Source organism: Scyliorhinus torazame, chromosome 5 (genome assembly GCF_047496885.1).
Source record: "Scyliorhinus torazame isolate Kashiwa2021f chromosome 5, sScyTor2.1, whole genome shotgun sequence".
NCBI classification, from domain to species: domain Eukaryota; kingdom Metazoa; phylum Chordata; class Chondrichthyes; order Carcharhiniformes; family Scyliorhinidae; genus Scyliorhinus; species Scyliorhinus torazame.
The window spans coordinates 224156330-224172841 of NC_092711.1; the positions used below are offsets into that span (position 1 = coordinate 224156330).

Below are 16512 nucleotides of genomic sequence, written 5' to 3' on the forward strand. Positions count from 1 at the left end.
ACCCCTAGATCTCTTGTTCTGTAACTCTCCCCAACTCCCTACCATTAACTGAATGGGTCCTGCCCTGATTAGATCTACCAAAATGCATCACCTCACATTTATCCAAATTGAACTCCATCTGCCATTCATCGGCCCACGGGATCAATTGGTTAAGATCCTGTTGCAATCTTATATAACCTTCTTCACTATCCGCTAGGCCACCAAACTTGGTGTCATCTGCAAACTGTGGAGGATCCTGGCCTTTGGAGAATTACAGATGTGCACACACAACAGGTGAAACTCTTCACTGGAGGTTTAAAAAAATGACAACTTGAGATATAATTGTGGGAACCTTTTTATCCTTTTCATTAATTATGTAAAATTAAACCTGCACTGGAGTGCACTTCAAAGATGAAATGTGGCTGGTTAGTCAGTCAAGCTTTCCTGTTGTGGTTTGCAATATTATCTGAATCTTTCAACATGCTCCAGTTTACGTGCTAATCCTAAATTTATTTCTTTTTCAACACTACTGTCAAAACAGCCGTGCAATATCCTGTAATTACATGATGCCCGCCTGTCTCCTTCTTCTACTTGTGGCATATGATATGCAGTCAGCAACCTCATAACCAGCCAATTGTTTACATTGCTGGCTTTAGCCTCAGAATCGTTTTCTACATGTTTACACTCATAGCATTCAGAGTCTCATTGTATTCATTTTATCATACGTTGGTTAACTGTGGGTGGGAGCAAAAGCTTTCTTAAAGCGTTTCTTACAATGTTTTAGAAGTTCCCAAGAACAACGTAACAGCTATTTTCCACTGCTACATAATAGTAACGTGAGTTAAGGCGTGCACCTCAACTGGATGCAAACTCTATAACGTGTGAATCAGGTTCCTAGAGTGCAATGTAGAATCAGATGGGAACTTGGCATTACTTTCTTAACAATATGCACCTAAAACCACTTCTTACTGAGGCAATAGCCAGTGCCAGTCTGGCAGTGTCAAAGTGCCAGGCTGGCAGTGCCAGGGTGTCTACTTGGCACCAGCAGTGCCAGGTTGCCACTCTGCCCAGTGGGCAAGCACCTGGGGACCTCCGATCCTCTGGGAGACCCCATGAGTGCCGTTCCGCCTGGTCTCTGTAGGGACCAGCATTAAATGGCACGTGCCCGAGGTCTCCAAGGGCGTTAGATCGCACGTCTTGGTTAGAGCTCAGGAACGTATATTAGAGTGAGACTAGCCATCGTACTCTAATATGCAGATTTGCCAGAAAGTGATCCCGCACACAATGGGCAGAATTCACATTGAGATGTCTTGCGGCATCACGTTAGATCTTGCAAGGTGTGGCGAGCCGGGTAGATCCCGGAAGTGGGATCTCCCGGCATCTACCAGTCGCGTTGTGCCGCGCTGCTTTTCGGGTGCAATGTGACCGGTAGGTCTCACCCAATATCTCCAGAAGGAGCACTTTTCTATCCAAGGCTAAAAATCATGTCAGAGTTATATATGATGTACTGTAGGGTTATCAGTACTATAAAGGTTAATGTGGGATTGAGGAAATAGTACATTGTGATGTAGATAGTCCCCTGGGAGCAGTAGTGTGTAGCGGTGAGTCTGGTAGAAATCATCATAATATGTGCATAATATATATATGTGTATTACATACATATACATAATTACATATTATTAATAAACAGTTATTGTTCGACCATACACATCTCTAAACAGCTTCATGAGACAAAAGGTAACCATATAACATGGTGGCAGCAGGTGAAGGACCCAAAATCCCCAAGAATGAAGAAAGAAAGAAACTGCAGTCTGACCTGAGAGAAGTGTGCCTTACTTGAAGACCTCATATACATGACTGGAGATTGTCTAAGAAGCTACATTACAGGCATGAAGTCTGAGGGCAGGTGAAAGAACCATTGTGCAGTGTAACAGGACTCCATCAGAGCATGTGGAGGTCCGATGCAGGACCCAATTGAAAGCCAAGTCAAAGGACCTAGCCATGTCGTAAAACACAAAATAGCCTGAAATAGCCTTTAAAATCAGGCAGCATTGGCAAACCAATTGTTTAACAAGCACAGCATGAAGGACACTGCAGCCCAGATCCATTAACAATGCCATTACCGCACACAAACAAAATATACAAATTTTAAAAACAAATCAGCAAAAAAATCAGTTTCAATTTAATTCTCCAAGCTCTATTCATTCAAAAGATCTTCTGTAGAATTGCTGAAGCTTTTAAAATGACTCTGTAACCACATCGGGAGCACACCAAACCCTGATAATGCAGAAGAAAGAAAATTAAAACCGTACTTCCTGTGCTGAAAACAGCCATGGTTGGTAAACCAACACTGTGAGACTAATTAAGACCAATGGGAAAGGCCAGATGAGGTGAAAAATTTACCATTATGGAAAAGAAGATTTTTAAGGTATATGATTGCATCTGACTTGAATAAGAAAACAGGGACCGAACAATTGAATACAATATTGTATTCAGTAGGTCCAATAGGCAATTCCCTAATGGCCAGAAAAGGAATAAATTAATCGTCTTATAACTTTGAAGAGAACATGAAGTCCTTTGACACCTTATTTAACTTAAGAAGCCATTGACATTTTGGAGCCAGAATAATTTAACAGCTCAAAAGCCCAGGGAACTCATTGACTCTTTCATAGAATCAAAGAATTTGCAGTGCAGAAGGAGGCCATTCAACCCATTGAGTCTGCACCGGCCCTTAGAAAGAGCATCCTACTTAAGCCCATGCCTCCACCCTATCCCCATAACCCAGTAAACCCACCCAACCTTTTGGACACTGGGGCAATTTAGCATGGCCATTGTACCTAACCTGCACATCTTTGGACTGTGGGAGGAAATCGGAGCACCCTGTTCTACAGATTGGCTGAAGGCTGCGACTAGGGTGACCTTAAGTCGGAGCTAACAAGAGACCAAGAAGTAGTGGGAGTGGCCGATGATAGTCTTTCGGATATACTCAAATCTAAAGAAGATCTGACTTTGGAAAAATCCATCCAAATCGTCAGATAATCAGATATCTGGTAGCAAAATCAATCCATTTCAACTTAGACACAGGAGCCAGTGTGATGGTCCTGTTGAATCAGGTACCATAGCTAAATGTTCTCTGGCTACAGATGACAGATATATCACAGATAGCCCTGGAGAAATCCAACCGGTCGTAGGCATGATTCAAGAGCCGCTCCCGTATGGCAACAGCAAATATTCAGAATTCTATATGTGATCTGCAATCAACCTTTTTCTCATCTGGGCAGTGATGTCTGTATGCACTGAACCTCCTCCAAATGGCAGAAGACATCAAAACAACACCAAAGAGAAAATGCTGGAAAATCTCAGCAGGTCTGGCAGCATCTGTAGGGCGAGAAACGAGCTAACGTTTCGAGTCCAGATGACCCTTTGTCAAAGACATGGAAGAGCTATGAAGCTTGAAGACTGTCTGAATCTATAAAGTCAGAGACTGAGGGGGAGGGGTATTATTGTAGATGCATTTGGTTAAAGATGCATTGTGTGGGCAGGTGTAGTATTAGGGTGTTTGAGATTGTAAGGATTAATGTGGGACTGGTAAAACAGTACCGCCCACATTATAATGTTGAGCAGTGTTCTTCAAACTTTTTTTCCGGGGACCCATTTTTACCAACCAGCCAACCTTCGGGACCCAACCTGGCTGACCTTCGCGACCCACGCCGGCCGACCTGCACGACCCACCATTTTCTCTTACCTTGTTGGCTGCTGACAAAAATGGGGGAAATGGTTTTAGGTCTCTTTGGCCCTCGTACACGCTCCTCCAATGGAACCTGTTGGGTGAAGGTGAAGCCTTCCGGTGTCGGAAAGTATGGAGTTTCCAACTGTCCAAAGTTCAGCATTTTTTTTCCTGTAAAATTTTATTAATTAAAACCCCCCTGAATTTGTAAAAAAAATATAAAAAGAAAATGAACAAAATAAAAATTAAATGAATAAAATAAATGAATTACATGAATAAAACCCCCCGAACTTTTAAAACAAAAAGCTGCAAATGTTTAAAGAAAAAAGCGGCCACACTGCGCATAAGTGCCCAATCATCGGTGTGCATAGTTTTGCGCATGCTCGCCGATGATCTAGCACGCATGCACAGTGCGGCCGCATTTTTTTTACATGTTCGCGGCCATTTTGAAGACCGCTTACAACCGGCGTTCTCAACAGCCGGCTGTTGCACTCAGATTTGCGCGATCGGGAGCGCTGTGATGGATAACTCCGCGACCCTCCCGACACCCACCCACGACCCACCCACAGGTCGCGCTCCCGAGTTTGACAATGCCTGATGTGGAGAATCCCATGGGAGTAGTAGAGTGTAGTCAGAACATTCTCTTGTCTATTTTTAAAAGTTGTGTGTTATTAATAAACAGTTATTGTTCAACCATACATGCCTCTAGACCTCTCAAGAGATAACATACAACCTTACAACAATGTATGATTTCTTGTCAGTGTAATAGAATCTTGAGGATGGTGAAAAAACAACATTAAGGCACATATCTAAAGCTAAGAAATACACTGATGGTGGCTGCTGTATTTTGGCACATGTTTTTTAAAAAAGTAGAATTGAGAAAACAAACGACCTGAATCTGATGCAATGATCCATTCATTTAAGCTGCAAATCATTAAAGAACTTGCCCTGATATAACACTTTTCATATCTTCACAGTACTTCACAGATAATTAATTTTGAAGTCTAGTGGCTGTTGTAATGTTGGTAAACACAGCAGGCAGTTAGTACATATTAAGGTCCCACTATCAATCTGTGGGATAAGCAACTAGATGATCTGTTTTAATGGTGTTAACATGAGGGATAGATATTGGCCAGAATACTTGAAGTCCTTCGTGTCTTTTTGTCAAATACTGACATGGGCAGTAGAACCCACGCCCGTGGGTTTCCTGACAGCACAATGGGACACCCCGTGGGAAACCCCAACGGAGAATCCCACTGCCGCCACGCCGGAAAACGCGTCTGGCGGACCGGAGAATCTAGCCGGGGGTCTTTCACATTTACATCAGAACAGGAGTAGGCTGTTCAACCCTTTGAGCCTGTTCAGCTGTTAGCTGTAACTCATCTCCATTAACATCTTTTCATCATATCCCTTGATGCAATAACCTAATAAAAATCTATTCATCTCCGATTTGAAAATCGTAGTAAATGGAAAATCTACATTCTTGTGAGGTAATGGGAGCTCCAGATTTCCACTACACCTTGTTTTGAGAAAGTGCTCATGACTTTCACTTCTAAATGTCTAGCTCTCATTTTAATATTATGCTTCTTGTTCTTGATTCCCCAAGCAGAGGAAATGGTTTTGCAATTGAATGAATTATTTTATAATTGTAAATCCCAGTTAGCCCCCCCCCCCCGCCCAACTCCAGGGGTATAAAAACATTTTTTTTAACAACCTGTCATCATAATTTAATCCTTTCAGTCTTCATTTAATTCTGGTGAATCTGCATTGTAGGCTTTCCAGGACCATGGGTGGGATTTACCACTCAGCCCGCTGGGGTTTTCCATTGAATGCATCCCTTGCAGCCGGGCAATCGACGGGGGCCCGGTACCATTGATATGAACAGCCAGGAAGATCCGGCTCCATATCTTTGCTCATGTCCACTGCCCAAAACTGAATGCAGTTCCGATGGAATCTGACCCAATGGTGGAAACAAATGTATCCAAAGCTACTTGAGATAAAGGCTGACGTTCCATAGCCTGATAAGATTCTTGATTTTGCATCTCATCTGAAAGAGGGTACCTTGATTTGTGCAGAATTGAAATGTCAACCGAGATAATGACCCCAAGTTTGTGAATTGGAGTGTGAACTGGTAACTTTCTGATGCAGATGCAGGGATTCTACCAATGAGCCAAAACTGACATTATGCATCCAGTATCCCATAGAAAATAGATTTACTTGGCAAGGCTCAGATAGACCTTGGAAAATAAGATGGTTCCAAAGTGCTAGAAAATGATCTTGGGTCATGGCAACCATATACATTTTGGAAATCTAATTCATGTGAGAATCTTGCTATTATGTTGCGCTAATCATTTCATAAATACATTGATAAGGCTATATTACACGATACTGATTCTAGATTGATCACTGCATATCTTATTTTGATTTTCTAGGTGGCGGAAGCAGTCAACCTCTAGCTCCATCTTAACAGTATCTGTACCCAATCCACAGGCCACCCAGCAAGCAGTGTAAGTTAACAGTACAGAGAATTTGTCCTTGTTAGTAAAATCTTTAAACCTAAAAATATACTTATACCAGCAGCTATTCTGTGTGGGACGCCTGGTGACACAATGGGTAGTGTCCCTTCATCTGAGCCATAAGCTCTGGGGTTGAGCCCCAATCCAGGACTTGACGGCCATGGAAGGTGCGTTCATAATGTGGTCAAACAGGTTGAGTGTCATCCTGAAAATCCTTCCAATACGCCAGTGGCTGGTAGTAACTGCGGGAGAGACCCCTGGTCAACCTCACGTGATGCATAGTGGAGCCCCTCAAGCTATAAGCGCCTGGCGAGAGTTTGGGATTACTAGCTATGGAAACAGATGAAAGTCAGCCTTGGGTGCACCACTAGGTGAAGAAAGAGAATTGGAATATATTCTGAGCCAGTTCTCATGATGAGTCATAGCATACATTGCATAAAAAAAGAATATTACCAGCAAAGTGTCATTGAGAACCTATTACAGCATACCCTGAATGTGGCAACAGGACTTATAAAAAGTTTAAATATAACTACATGTATATTCAGGTCTCTACCACCTCTACAGCAACCTGCAGCAGGAAGTAAGCAGGCATTCATAATACAGCAGCAAAATACTGTGGCAGGACTGGCAGCATCTGTGGAGACGGGCACAGAGTTTAATGGTCCAGATCGTCGAGCAATGAGGAGCAGTTTGCCGCCGTGCTCGCAGATTTCCCTGACTTGGCAGTGTTGAATATTTCTTTCGGAACCTTTCAATCTTGTCATAATATGCACCCAAGCACATCATGAGGTAAAAGCAGGCAGTGACAGACACCAGGGGCGGGATTCTCCGACACCCCGCCGGGTCGGAGAATCGCCGGGGGCTGGCGTGAATCCCGCCCCCGCCGGTTGCCGAATTCTCCGGCACCGGAGATTCGGCGGGGGCGGGAATCGCGCCGGCTGGCGGGTCCCCCCCCGGCGATTCTCCGGCCCGGATGGGCCGAAGTCCCGCTGCTGGAATGCCTGTCCCGCCTGCGTGGATTAAACCGCCTCTCTTACCGGCGGGACAAGGCGGCGCGGGCGGGCTCTGGGGCCCTGAGGGGGGCGCGGGGCGATCTGGCCCCGGGGGGGTGCACCCACGGTGGCCTGGCCCGCGATCGGGGCCCACCGATCCGTGGGCGGGCCTGTGCCGTGGGGACACTCTTTTCCTTCCGCCTTCGCCACGGTCTCAACAATGGCGGAGGCGGAAGAGACTCCCTCCACTGCGCATGCGCAGGGATGCCGTGAGCGGCCGCTGATGCTCCTGCGCATGCGCCGCCCAGCAATGTCATTTCCGCGCCAGCTGGCGGGGCACCAAAGGCCTTTCCCACCAGCTGGCGGGGCGGACATCAGTCCGGCGCTGGCCTAGCCCCTCAAGATTAGGGCTCGGCCGCTCAAGATGCGGAGGATTCCGCACCTTTGGGGCGGCGCGATGCCGGACTGATTTGCGCCATTTTTGGCGCCAGTCGGCAGACATCGCGCTTATTACGGAGAATTTTGCCCCAGGTGAGCCAATCAACATACAGAACAGAACACGACCAATCACAAGACAGGACACCAGAGGAGGGCTTCCAACTATAAAACACACGAGGCATCAGCACTCTGCCTCTTTCCACTGGTGACAACTGTAGTGACAGGGTGTACAAATCATTCAACACTGACACGTGGATCAGAGCCAGCCTGGTCTAGATAGTTAATGTTAGTTTACTTAGAGTAGTAGAGAGTCAATCCACAGGCAGCTGTGTACTTCGTTACTGAAGTTCAATAAATCCTATATTGAACCAATGCCCACGTTTGGTGTATACTTGATCAGTTAACTGCATCGTGTGCAGTCCATGTTACCCCAGGGTGAACAACACAAAACATCTCAGCTGTCAAAGAAAGGGACAACTCGCCGTCCCTCGGGGAACTCAGGGCGGAGTAGAGTCGGGGGAAGACAGGACACACCCCTTTAAATGCTGTATGATCAGTTTAAAAGGTCCAATCTTTGAATGTTGTTGAATGGGTGTTTGAGTTGGTGAGTGGGGTAGATGGGGAGTCGGAGCTGGGGTGGAGGTAGTGTGGTGGTCAGGGGAATTATGGTTCAATTCAGGGGTAGTCGGGTGGTAATGAATAGTCGGGTCAGGCAGACTTGGTATGGGGGTGCTTGAATGATCAGGGGTGGTAGTCAGGTGGTCAGGGTGGGTAGTTGGGTAAGGGTGGGTAGTCAGGTCAGGTGGGTAGTCAAGTCAGGTAGGTAGTCAGTTCGGGTGGTTGGTAGGGTAGTCTGGGATTCAGAGGGTTCGATTGAGGGGGCCGGGGGGGTCAGTTTGGAGTTACCTAGGTGTTAGATAGGTTTTAATCTGGCTGGAGTTTTCCGGCCGGAAGGAATTCACTGTTCCTGCCGGCAGCACACCCATGCTTGCGGGTTTCCTGATGGCGTGGAGAGGCTTCAATGAGAAATCCCATTGACAAGTGGCAGGTGTAGAGAATCCCAGCAGATGGTGCCCTGCCGAGAAACAGGGGGCTGGTGACTGGGATTCCAGCCCTGTCTATTACTTCCAGGGTAACTATCTAGGTAAATGCTGCAGGTGTGTTCTAAATCTCCAACTCTAGCTCAGATTTGGAAACATTCATGAAGTAACTCAGGGAGCAAGGGAATTGTCCATCGACGATCAAACTTCCACAGTTTCCCAATGCACATCTTCAGTCATACATCGGGTTTCTGACGATCCGGAGATGGGAAGGTTTGGCCGAGTCTCTCAGGTCAATGAAACACCAGAACACTAGAATCATAGAATTTACAGTGCAGAAGGAGGCCGTTCGGCCCATTGAGTCTGCACCGGCTCTTGGAAAGAGCACCCTACTTAAGCCCACAGCTCCACCCTATCCCCATAACCCCACCTAAGGGCAATATAGCATGGCCAATCCACCTAACCTGAACATCTTTGGCCTGTGGGTGAAAACCGGAGCACCTGGAGGAAACCCACGCAGATACGGGAGAATGTGCAGACTCTGCACAGACAGTGACCCAAGTTGGGAATCGAACCTGGAGCTGTGAAGCAACTGTGCTACCCACTGTGCTACTGTGCCATCCACTAATTCTGTTTCTCTCTGCACTGATGCCTACAGAACTGCTGAGTTTCTGCATTTTCTGTTTTTGATTCACAATAAAGCTCTCTCATTATAGAGAGAGGAACATTCTGCTTGCTTACTTTTTTCTTCCTCATCCCGCATAGGGCAGTATCCCCTTTTTATTCAGTTCTTCCCTCCTATCAAATTCAAATGCAAATGAATTTACACCCTACAATACCAAGGCACAATATTTGCACCTGTATGGTTTATGGTTAATGTAACTACAGTGCCTTACTGTTGGCATCTGGATCAACAGAGCTGAGAGTGGGCCCTGTTAAATATCAGCAAGGCAAACATCACTCTGTTTCCTTCTCTTACAAAACCCATTATTGCTTCTCAAGTTGAAACTGACCTTGAATTAGGTATGGTTTTGAGTAGCTTTTGTACTGGTTCAGCAACCCAGAGTCTGAGAGATTAAATTGCGGAATGTAAGATGTCAAATTCAATACATTTGGTCATTTGTGAGCTAGCACCAGAAAATATGTGCAGAAGCTGTTTGAGTGTTGTTAAAACCTGTTGCCAATTCGCACCGGAGACGCCAATAATGTTGCTCTTTTAACTGGATACTTATATGACAGTTATTGATGATGATATTGCTTTTCAGAGTCGCCAGGTATCAAATGATACCACCACAAGGTTTTACCGGATATCGATCAAAGACCAAACAACCAGTTAGTTAGTTAGTTAGTTCGAGTTCAATGATATTTTATTTACACGCTTCTTCGACATGCAACATAAAACACTACAAGCTAAATTACACCTAATACTGCAACACCTGTACTTAACTTCAGGCACCCGGCTCTATGCAGAGGAACAAGGCCTTTGCTCGGATCTTGCGTGGCTGGGTCTGGAGAAGTGACTTCTGGTTGTGATGCTGCACTTGGTTTTAGGCGTAGGTCGGGGCCAAGAGAGACCGAGTGCCGGGGCCAAGAGAGATTGAACACATGGCAGTGTCTCTCTTAACCTTCTGGGGTTTTGCACTCTTTTGGGCGGTCCTTAGCTTTGGACCCAATAATTCGGCAGGCTTCGATTACTGCCTTCGATTTTGGCCAATAAAGGGGCAGGTACCTTGATGGCGGGCTGTGTCCTGAGCGGTCATTGACCTTGGCTTTTTGGGCTTCTTGAGCAAAGGGAGTGGCGCCGATGAGTCTGTTTCTGTATCTGTTACCTGAGTACAGGTCTTTTGTTCTGGGGAAATGGGCCATTAGAATGCAAAATAGCTGGGGGTTTCGACAGCGTCGAGTTATGAGTTATCAATATACATAAGCTTTGAGCGTCTGAGACCTGGGTTGACCATATTTCCCATGATCCTTTGCAGGTGGCCATATTTCCCAGGATCCTTTGTAAGTGGCCATCCCAGATGGCTACATCCCGTCCTTTTGATCCTGAACGCGAAGTGTGGTGGTTCACACTGTTGATCCTCATCCATCCTTGGTGTGCCGGTTACCCTTGGTCAAGGACAGGTTCTACACTACTTTGTCCTATGTTTTTGGAGCATTTACCTAATTTTATCAACACATCATCAATTCATAAACTCTAAGGGACCACTATAAAACATTTAATCATTACACATTTAACTTATTTACACAAGGGAACCTCTAACTATCATGACCTAAGCTACTCTCTGGCAAATGCTGCTGGCAAATATCAAAAAGGAACTTATGTACAATGCAAACATTTTTAAGAAATAAACAGCAGCATCACATCTCTACTTAATCTATTACAGTCATAGAAGAAGTACAATCTTTTTATTTTGTCAGTGAAAAAAGTTTAAAAGGTTTGTTGGATTCTAAGGAAAGAGGCTCGATAGTGTGTATATCGGGGAGCGGGAGGCTCTCCTTCGCCATTTGCGGAGTCTGAGTGTCTGAACGACACTGCAGAGTATTGCTATTACCAAAAGGGCTTCTACAGTACAGGAAAGGAAATACCATTTTACAGTGTTCTCGCACCATGTGGGGGTATCAGTGTTTATTTTCCTGTGAGGTGTGGTGTCCGGGCTAGGGGTCTTATATTGTATGGTCATGTCCGGGGCCGGTGTGGTGTGGGGTACAAAGGCTGTCAACCCGCGCAGTTGTAGGAGTCCATGATCACAATGGAGGTCATCAGTCCTGTCTTCATCTTGTCTTTTTGTTCTTCATATATTCCTGAGGGTGCAAGCATAATATTTGTTATTATCGTTGGTTAACATCTCGTTTTGTCTGTCTTTCTCTCTTCAACTTCAATTACCCATTAGAATCGTCACCACTTGTGATTCCCTCATTTTGTTTTTGAAATAACCATTTTAGAGTGCAAGGAATCCTGCAGCTTGTGGTCGATGCAGTGAGTGGGCGGACACTTTCTCCGTCCAGGGTCCAGAGGTACTTCACGTATAGCAGCAAATGTGTTAACAACCAAGTGTGTCAAACATGTAAATAGCAGTTGGGGTAGCGACCAAAGAGTTGCGGATTGTAAAGAGTTGAGTGTACAGGCTGTGGCTAAAGGCATTCTCTCTTTTCCCATATGTGATAATGGTACCCAAGTAAAGGACCTTTTCTTTCAGGATCTGGGCTTTTTTCAGTTTGACTTTGCATCCAATTGATTGTAAGAGACGTAGCAATTTGGAAAGAAGCTTAACATGATCTTCCTTTGTGTCCGTCTGAAGGAGTAAGTCGTCCAGACACTGAATAAGGCATTCGGGTCGGGAAAATTTCAACAGCGTCTAGTTATCTGAGTTGCCAATATACATAAACTCTGAGCGTCTGAGTCCTGGGTTGACCATATTTCCCATGGTCCTTTGCAGGTGGCCATATTTCCCGGGATCCTTTGTAAGTGGCCATCCCAAATGGCTACAAACCCAAACACCACACTACTAACCTTCAGGAGTCATACCAAATCCAAGGCCAGTTGCTTTAAAGCAAAATGGACATTGTAAAGGTCAGAAACTAAATGAGTGTTCCTACATGCCATGTCCATATCTCCCTTTCCTTATTGATATGTAACAGCTACTATAAATTTGCCACCTCTGGCCCTCCCATTGATCCAAATGTCATGGGTAGCTGCACCTGCGATCTTTACATGGTCTGGCTTATTTGTGATTGAATATGTCATCATGGCAAATAGGGATGGGCAATAATGTGCCTTGTCAATGTTGCCAATGCTCAAGAACAAACCGATATGAAGGTGTAAATCATTGTCAAATTTCGAAAGGCAGCTCTCCACCTTATAATATCTTTAATACTTGTTGCATTCAACATGTGACTTTTTAATCAGCCACTGAAGCGGCATGGTGGCACAGTGGTTAGCACTGCTGCCTCACAGCTCCAGGCACCCGGGTTCAATTCCGGCCTCGGGTGACTGTCAGTGTGGAGTTTGCACGTTCTTCCTGTGTCTGCGTGAGCTTCCCCTGGGTGTTCCGGTTTCCTCCCACAATCCAAAGATGTGCAGATTCAGTGGATTGCTGTGCTAAATTGCCTCTTAGTGTCCAAAGGTTAGGTGGGATTACTGGGTTATGGGAATAGGGTGGAGGTGTGGGCTTAAGTAGGGTGCTCTTTCCAAGGGCTGGTGCAGACTCGATGGGCTGAATGGCCTCCTTTTGCACTGCAAATTCTATGATTCTATGATGATAACGTAATTTTATCATGCTTTAGGATATACAATCCTATATATAAAATATATAACAAATTAATTAAATTAAGTAATGCAGAGATTTAACTTGAGTATTTGCTATCTTCACAGTCAAAGACAACGAATCCAACGGCCACATTTAAATGGAAGAAAAAGGATGACAACAAAAGCAGTGAGAAATCAACCAAAAGGAGTTTATCTTGGGTTCAACTTTAAGAGCATAGCCAATCAGGTATTATCTTTGGATCTTTCTTTTCTTTGTTAATGGGATAACCATCACTGGCAAGACCAGCATTTAGAGTCATGGAGGTCTACAGCACAGAAAAGTCCCTTCGGCCCATCGCCCAGTCAAAAGCAACCATCTAAGTATTCTAATCCCATTTTCCAGCCTTGTATGCCTTGGCATTGCAAGTGCGCGTCTAAATACTTCTTAAATGTTATGAGGGCCTCTTTCTTCACTACCTTTAAGGCAGTGAGTTCCAGACTTCCAACACCCTCTAGGTGAAAAGGTTTTTCTCACATCCCCTCCAAACCTCCTGCTCCTTACTTTAAATCTATGCCCCTGATCATTGATCCCTCCACCAAGGGAAAACGTTTCTACCTGTCTACTCTATCTATGCCCTCAATTTTATACATTTCAATCATGTTCCCCCTCAGTCTCCTCTGCTCCAAGGAAAACAACCCCAGTCCATCATTAAAACTCTCCAGCCCAGACAACATTCTGGTAAACCTCCTCTTCACTCTTTCCAGTGCTGGCACATCCATCTAATAATGTGGATTCCAGAACTGCACACAATACTCTAGCTGTGACCTAACTAATGTTTTATACGGTTGCAGCAGAACCTTCCTGCTCAAACTCTAAAATCAAGTTACCATAGGCTGCTTTCCCCTTTGAGGGGGAGAACTGACTGGTGGTGATTTAACCTGAGGATCACCGCACCTCAGGCGAGGGGCAAGGTTGAGACACAGGGGCTGTTTAGCACAGGGCTAAATCGCTGGCTTTGAAAGCAGACCAAGGCAGGCCAGCAGCACGGTTCAATTCCCGTAACAGCCTCCCGGAACAGGCGCCAGAATGTGGTGACTAGGGGCTTTTCACAGTACCTTCAATTGAAGCCTACTTGTGACAATAAGCGATTTTCATTCAGATGGGCCTTCATCAATAAGCTCAGCTGGTACGGGAATTGAACCCATGCTATTGGCATGCTCTGCATCACGAACCAGCTGTTCAGCCAACTAGATTACACCGACCCTCCGAAAGAGCACTCTACCTAGGCCCACTCTCCTACCCTATCCCTGTGAGCCCCACCTAACCTTTGGATACTAAGGGACAATTTAGAATGACCAATCCACCTAACCTGCACATCTTTGGATTGTGGGAGGATTCTGGAGCACCCGGAGGAAACCCACACAGACACGGGGGAGGATGTGCAAACCTAACACAGTCACCCAAGGCCGGAATTGAACCTGGGTCCCTGGCAACCACTGTGCTGCCATGATGTATTCCCTTGCCTTGTTTGTCCTGCCCAAGTGCATCACCTCACACTTTTACAGATTGAATTCCAATTGCCACTGATCAGCCCATCTGACCAGCCCATCTATATCCTCCTGCAATCTAATGCTATCCTCCTAACTATTTACCACCCCACCAATTTTCTGCAAACGTACTGATGAACCCTCCTACATTTATGTCTAAGTCATTTATATAAACCATAAACAGCCAGGGCCCCAACACTGTTCCCTGAGGGACCCCACTAGACACAAACGTCCAGTCAGAAAACACCCCTCGACCATCACCCTCTGCTTCCTCCCACTCAGCCAGTCCTGAATCCAATTTGCCTAATTTCCTTGGATCCCACGGACTCACTTTCACTCTCAGCCTCCCAGGTGGGACATAATCAAAAGTCTCGCAGAAATCTACTTCTATGTAGACTATGTCAAATGCATTTCCCTCATCTTCACACCTGGGCACCTCTTCGAAAAATTCAATCAAGTTGGTCAGACATGACCTCCCCTTAACAAAACCATGCTGCCTGTTCCTGATTAATCCCTGCCTGTACAAATGCAGATTAATTCTGACTCTCAGAATTGCTTCCAATAGTTTCCTCACCACTGAGATTATACTGACTGGCTTGTAATTTCCTGGTTTACCCCTGCCTCCCTTCTTGTATAATCGTACCACATTGGCTATCTTCTAGTCCTCTGGTGCCTCTCCTGTGGCCAGAGAGGAATTGAGGCTTATTGACAGTGCCCCTGCTATGTCCTACCTTGCCTCACTCAGCAGCCTAGGATACATTTCATCTGGCCCTGCGAATTTGTCTACTTTTAAGCACATTTGTCTACATTTAATCACATCGGCCCACCCAGAACTTCCTCTCTGTTTATGGTATTTATTGCCATTCCTGAAGGCTCTTGAGAAGTTGGAGCTGCACCACCTCCTCGAACCATTCCAGTAGTGAAAGTATCGAGAGTGTTGTTAGGAAGGGAATTCAAGGATTTTGACCCAGTGACAGTGAAGCAATGATGATATTGTTCTAAATTAGGATGATGGATGGCTTGGGGAGGAATCTGGAGTTGGTAATCTGCAGAAGCATCTGCTGCCCTTGTCCTCTTAGGTGGCAGAGCATGTGGGTTTGAAAGATGCTGGTCATGGAGCCTTGGAGGTTGACGGTTTACCTCCCTTATGTTTGTATGTTCCTCACCTTTGAGCTCAACCTGCAATTTGGCTCCGAATGCTGCACTCCATTTCTTCATGTGCACCTGTGCCTCCCTGAGTTCTTGGTGAGTTGGTGGTTGCTCCTCTCCTGCTCCAGAATCGACTTTGCTTTGTGTGTGTGTGAGCTTGAAACTCCAGTTTCATTGCTGTACGTTTTCCAGGTTCTGTGACAACAGCTGTTTGACTCTGAAGTTCGGGCTCAATCTTCTGCTGCTGTGCAGCTGGTTAGATGGCACACACTCCTTCAACTGTTCATCAGTGATGGAGGGAGCGATGTTTAAGTTGGGGGTTGGCATACCAATCAAGTATACCGCTTTGTCCTGGATGGTATCAAGCTTCTAGAATATTGTTGAAGCTGGACTCATCCAGGCAAGTGGAGAGTATTCCATCACATTCCTAACCTATCCCTTGTGGATGGTGACTAGGCTTTGGTTAGCTCATTTAGCTAGATGGCTAGGGTGTGGGCCAGAATTGCACCAACAGCCAAGTTCAATCCCCATACCAGCTGCGGTAGTTCAAGCCCATGCTTCATATAGAGAGGTGCCCCTAAAGCTTTCTAAACACTTGTCTCTCACTCTCTAACAGAGTAAGATGCCTATGGTCTTTCATGAACTATGTGATCAGAGTAACCACGCATTTGTGTAGTCAGAAACTGAGTTATTTGCTGCAGAATTCTCAGTCTCTGACCTGCTCGTGTAGCCACATTTTTTATATGGCTTATTCAATTTAGTTTCTAATCAATGATAATGGATGCAGCCATTGATTATCCTTGGGAGATGGTTCGATTCTCTCTTGTTGATGGTGGTCATTACCTGGCACTTGGCTTGAATGTTAGCTATGAGG

The 16512-nt window shown here is 45.4% G+C and overlaps 1 protein-coding gene across 1 annotated transcript in view; it reads left to right on the forward strand.

Moving 5' to 3' along the window:
- Positions 1-16512, forward strand: part of LOC140422748 (UAP56-interacting factor-like) — a 55125-nt gene that overhangs the window by 14881 nt on the left and 23732 nt on the right. Inside the window, exons 7-8 of the mRNA XM_072507691.1 lie at positions 6139-6213; positions 13068-13188. Coding sequence (XP_072363792.1) covers positions 6139-6213; positions 13068-13188 — 196 coding nt within the window. The remainder of the gene's footprint in view (positions 1-6138; positions 6214-13067; positions 13189-16512) is intronic.